This window comes from Alligator sinensis, unplaced genomic scaffold (genome assembly GCF_000455745.1).
Source record: "Alligator sinensis unplaced genomic scaffold, ASM45574v1 scaffold1520_1, whole genome shotgun sequence".
Taxonomy (NCBI): Eukaryota; Metazoa; Chordata; order Crocodylia; family Alligatoridae; genus Alligator; species Alligator sinensis.
This window is the reverse complement of record NW_005842659.1, coordinates 742472-748471: the sequence shown is the minus strand read 5'-3', so window position 1 is coordinate 748471 and position 6000 is coordinate 742472. Positions and strand designations below refer to the sequence as shown.

At 40.2% G+C, this 6000-nt stretch overlaps 1 protein-coding gene across 1 annotated transcript in view; it reads right to left on the bottom strand.

The window, feature by feature from the left end:
• SLC39A8 (solute carrier family 39 member 8) overlaps positions 1-6000 on the bottom strand; it is a gene marked incomplete at its 5' end in the record, with an annotated part of 31079 nt that overhangs the window by 1191 nt on the left and 23888 nt on the right. Inside the window, 2 exons of the mRNA XM_006033774.2 lie at positions 3468-3652; positions 4199-4406. Coding sequence (XP_006033836.2) covers positions 3468-3652; positions 4199-4406 — 393 coding nt within the window. The remainder of the gene's footprint in view (positions 1-3467; positions 3653-4198; positions 4407-6000) is intronic.

The window sequence follows — 6000 nt, the reverse complement described above, 5'->3', positions numbered from 1 at the left end:
TGTGATCCTTCCAAATGATGGGACAAAAGAATGAAGCAGCCTACTATTATTGAATGGTGAGGGGGCTGGAGCACATGACTTATAAGGAGAGTCTGAGGAAACTGGGCTTATTTAGTCTAGAGAAAAAAAGACTGAGAGGGGATTTAATAGCAGCCTTCAACTACCTGAAGGGCGGGGCAGGCGTCGAAAAAGGATGAAGCTAGACTTTTCTCAGTGGTGGCAGATGACAGAACAAGCAGCAACAGTCTCAAGTTGCAGGAAGGGAAGTTTAGGGTAGATATTAGGAAGAATTTTCTCACTAGGAGGGTAGTAAAACACTTGAACAGGTCACCCAGAGAAGTTGTGGACTCCCCATCCTTGGAGGTTTTTAAGACCCGGCTAGGCAAAGGTTTGGGTAGGATGATCTAGTTGGGCACGGTCCTGCTTTGAGCAGGGGGTTGGACTAGATGACCTCCTGAGGTCCCTTCCCACCCTAATTTTCTATGATTCTAATTCCTCCAGCTTCATAGCAGAGTCAATGGAAATGCTGTCAGACTGGATAATGGAATCCCCGAAACTTGGGAGACTCTCTGTAGGTGCATCTACTCGTTCATTAATGGGCCATAGTTACAGCACATTAAGTTTAGTACTTGGATAACCAAGTACTAAATCAATATGCAGTAACTCATGCTACTGCGCAGTAGCTCTAGCACACAGGTTTTTCAAATGCTAACTGCGCAGTAGCTTAATACTCCTGCACAGTAACATATTAGTATGGGTTTTGCCCAGCACGCTACTGTACAGTGTTATTAGGCTACTGAACAGTTAGCGTCTCGTGTAGATGCACCCTGTATGACCATACAGCATTCAAGGGTATAAGTACTGCTTGTGGTAGCCAATCCAGGCAAAAAACTGCTTGTCCTTTCATAATCTACAAAGATAAACACTATCTTGACAGGAAATGCAATTCTCACAGCAGTGAGGCCAGGGGAAGCAGAAGACAGAGCCCTTTCAGTAATCAGCCCATCATTCTTCATGTCCTTTTCACAATAGCTAAGAATAACAGTGAACGAGACCATGCTTAGGCAAGACCCGATTCTCTGATACCGCCTTCAGACAACATGCACACACACCCTCACCCACTCCCGCATGCCAAGAGACATGCACAGCCTCTCCCACCCACATGTGAATGTCATTATCAGAAACAGAACAGAGGAGAGAACAGCAGATGAAAGAAATGAAGTTCTAATTAATCCTACCTGCCTCAAGACAGAGGAGAGTAGTGTGAAAATCAGAAGAGAAGCAGAACAACAGATCTCTGTTACAAAGCTTTCACAGAAAATACTTTTTTTTTTTTTCCCAGATACAGGGTTATGGACACAACCTGAAAACCTAGAGAGAATACAGAGTAACAGATGAGGCAGGTATGTTACCTATTTAATGGGCTTAGTAATTATGATTTTATGTTGAGACACTTTAAATTTGAGCAAATAATTCCATGATTTTTGCATGAGACTCACGTTATCTATTATTCGTGTTACAAGAATACTTGCCTTTATCATCTCATATAGTAGCATAAGTGGAGGGGTGGGGGAGAAAACCAGGGCAGCAGCCCTGGTTGCTACCTTTGTGGAAGGCTGCAAAAACAGCCACTATCACAGTGGCAGCCTGTGCTGTCCTGTGAATCTATGGCTGCTCCAGGCACAAAGCTGCCCTACTATACCTCTGATTTCATATAAAAGAGCATTTGAAGTGACAGGAAACTGAAAGCATCAGGAATGAAGTACTTCTTCTTGAGGTTACTAAGCTATTGAAAATAGTTTACTATGCTGTTTTTTCTCTAAAGTGACTTTTAGTGTTACCTGTGCAATCACAGGTTGTTGGGTCATAATTAGACTATAGTATTGAACTATTAATCAGAAGTGGAACAAAACTGTGGTGCACCACCAGTGTCTCTTCAAACTCCAGGAAGAAAGAACAAGTACGTGAACCTACGCTCACCATTCTCGTTCAAAACTCTCACAACATTCTATTTGATTAACAACTTACGTGATTTTATAGGCATATATGTTCTTGCAAGATTTCAGTCTGAGATGGTGAAGCTTATGAATCTTAAAAGAGTTCTGCCATTTTGTAATAAAATCTCAACATAGGAACAATAACATGATTTTGCTGCCATTGAATCCAAACTGTATTACTCAAAACCTACTCTCAGTTGCCAGTCTAAACCTGATCTGCAACTGAATGCTGCCTCCTTCACCCATCTATCCTATTAAGACTTTATTTTTTAAAAACATAGATAAGCCATGGGTCCTGTAAAGATCAGAGGTGGATTTTTCAGCTCAGAGGCTGAACAGAAAAAAAAATAGGAAAAATTGTTAAACATAAACAGAGCTATTTTGTGTTTCCCAATGTTTAAAAACAAATTTGGTTTGGGTCAGTCCAAAATATTCATAATAGCCAAAAAGAAATGTTTCATTTCATTTTGAGGTTATTAACTTTTTTAACTCAAGTGATGTTTTCAAGAACATTTCTGTTTTGAAACAAAAACTAAAAAAAATTAAGTGTAAAATGTCAGAAATTTCATTTAAACATTTCTCAAAAAGTTTCTCCCTTTTTTTTATCTGAAAATCTGTAACTCCAATTCATAAATAATTTTGTTTCCTCCAGATCTCCAGTTTTCATGACATATACTACTTGACAAAAATACTCTGCCTCAATCTGGTTACAAGGACAAAAGTTAGCTCATAACACATACTGAGTCAATAATTATGATAACAAATTCATTCATTCATCCTAGAATTTTACTAAATGTTCTGTCACTGCTATTATTGTTATTTTAGCTGAATTTATAGCACCAAGAGAAAAATAACCTAGGAATAACCAAGGTTAAATCATTCCCAGGAGAGTTTCTCCTGGCAAAGTGAATGTCTGTACAGTTTACTCTTCTGACAAAAACCACAGTCCTCCAACAGTGTAGAGTGCTTTGCTCCTCCCCACTCCCAAGGATACAATGTTTTGCCCAAGCTGGACTCTACTACTCCAGCTGAGCAGGGAGCAGAATATGCCTCCCTCGCAGTCCCACTTTGTGCTGCAGGGAGACAAGCTGATGCTGATCAGTTTGGGTCAGCCAATCAGGGCTGCCATCTACACTGCTGCCATCTATTACCAGGCAGACTAAAGGAGTCTGCAGAGCATGCTAAGATGTATGCAGAGGGGCCTCCTGGCTGTACAGCAAAAGCACTGCAAACTCTCTACTCCTCAGGGGCTCAGTATTTGTATGTCTGTTCAGGCATCTCCAGGTAAATTCTTCTATCAGGAGAACAAACCCAGGAGAATTCTCCCAAGTCATTTAAACAGGTGTACACAGCCATAGCTCACAGAGAGAGAATTCCAAATTCTAGTGGATGGACCATTAGTATGTTCTACTCTGAAAAGTCTTACATTCCTGTGCAAAAATAAATTAATTAAAATGAACTGTATCTCACCATATCTGCCAGAGAAATGTACAGGAACATGCCACCAGCTAATGCAAAGATGATGTGAGGAGCAAAATTGTTGCCCACTAATATGCCAAAAGCCAGCCCGATGTAGCAGGAGCAGGCTGAAAGGAAGTTGAAAAACAAAGCCTGGCGAGTGCTCATTCCTGAATTAAGCAAAATGACAAAATCTCCTAAAAAAAAACAAACAAACAAAAAGGAACATATTTAGGAAATTATGTTACATGACTATTCTGGATCTGTAAGAACTACAGTAGATCATACAAATGTTACACCCCAATGCTAACTTTTTTATATTTATTTAAATACTGGAATAATATTTTCAGTCAAAGGTAACTAGCAGTGTTAATCTGAAGTCAGATGGAAGGCAGGGTAGAGTTACACTTTATAGACAAGCTAATTCAGAGATGCATAAACTTTTGTAAGCAACAGTTCACTTCACAGCAGGGGCGGGCAATTATTTTGGGCGGAGGGCCGCTTACTGAGTTTTGGCAAGCTGTTGAGGGCCGCATGACAGGCAGCCAGGGGCAGATAAATATTCATTTTCTAAATCTTTTAGGGTCCCTGCAGGCCGCATAAAAATGGCCTAGTGGGCCGCATCTGGCCCACGGGCCACATTTTGCCCACCCCTGCTTCAGAGTCTATGAAAGCACTAATGTGACTGGAACATTCCAATACAATTATTTGACAAACAACTTAAATTAATGGGCATGCCTTACCAAGTTCATGAGGGAACTCTTCACATAAGATTGCTATGGATGTACTAAGTCCCTGAAGAAGAGACAAGGTAAAGGAGGCACCAATAGCCAGACCATCAATGAAGTTATGTAAAGCATCACTCAGTGTGATCATCCAGGCAATTGTTCCAATCTCGGATAGTGCGGGCCCCTTAAAACATTTACATGAGCACCTTTGGTTTTTTTCTTCCTAGAGAAACAGCATGAAAATGACACGAAGCACGAAACTGCTGCAAATAAGTCAGTTAATTTCATTTCCATTGTTAAACAAATCTAGATTTCCTGAAAAAGTAATGTAATACTCATCTTAGAAACCCACATTTTCTGTCCATGGAATAGACATTGGCCAAGCAGCAGCAGCACATGCTTTTCCATATCATTGCATTGATATGCTTTGACCCAAATCACCTCCCCAGCTATGAAATGGCAGGTCACTGCCCTTCTGCTGAGACAGCTATCAAGGGTGAAAATTGTGAGGGCAGCTTTTACCATTCACACATCAGTCCACCAGAAGTTCCAATGACAACACAATTTTTTCACATAGGGACTGATGGCTCTTCAATGTACCAGCTACCCAAACTGGATTTGAATCATAAAACTGGAAATAAAAGGGGCTCTCATATGCTTAGGGTTCAATCAGTAATTTTCCTACATGCTGATAACATTTTCAAAGTTAAAAAATAGCTTACTAACAGTTACAGAAAGAATGAACATTAAGACTTTCAGTTTTATGCCCCAGAAGTCAAGTATGTTAAAAACCAGACACCAGTTAACAATAAACAGTTCTGGCAGACAGAGAACCAAATTACCTGAAGTTTAACAGGATATAAATAAATCCTTTTTTGAGAAAATTCTTATAGTCCAATCTGATAGTCTTCTCAATGTTTCCACTTAATATTTATAAAGTAATAGCATTCCAGGTTTAAGTACAATAATATGTTTACATAAAACAAGGAATGCTCTTGCAAATGAACTATTAGCTATTGCTTATAGCTGAAATGGGTAAATATACATATTAAACAAACAGCTTTCTTTTTCTTTTAATATGCCTTAAAAGCCAACATACAGCATATTCCCCTAACTACAAAAATAGACAAAATTGTAGAAGGTAAATTTTTCTTAATTACAAAAAAAGATTTTTTAAATGGTTTAATATTGATGTGTGAAAAATAAGAATAACTGGGAAATTGCAATTTATAAGATTAGTAAACAAGAGTATAAAATAAATAACTACATTATTTTAAGTAGCAATAGACCGGTATTTTATCCCAATCACCATATTCTTATCTGAAATAATACAATCTATTATACAAGGGTTATCCTGGGAAAGGACAAAAGCTCAAGTCAGGGATTTCTGAGCCAAATACTCATTGCCCTACTGAAAACAGAAGCTGATAAAGCTTTGGCTATTTACAACAGATACCGTTAATCTGGGGTTGTCAACCGGGGGTATGCATACCCCTGGGGGTACTTTGAAAGGTCCCAAGAGGTACGCAGGGGCGGGCAGGGACAGAGCACAGCCACCCCGCACCACTGCCTCACAGGAACAGGGCTGGGGCGGGGCAAGAGCAGGGCCATACAGACGCTGTGCTACTCCTGCTCACCACACCACCACTCCACATCTGGCCGCTCTCCACCACCCCCCACCTGTGCTCCACGTCCGACCGCTTGCCACCCCCCCCCGGGGTACAATTACTAAAAAGGGGGCTACTGGGGGTACACTTATTAAAAAAGGTTCAAAACCCCTGCCATAAAGCAATTATAGCCTCTACCGGCACATACCA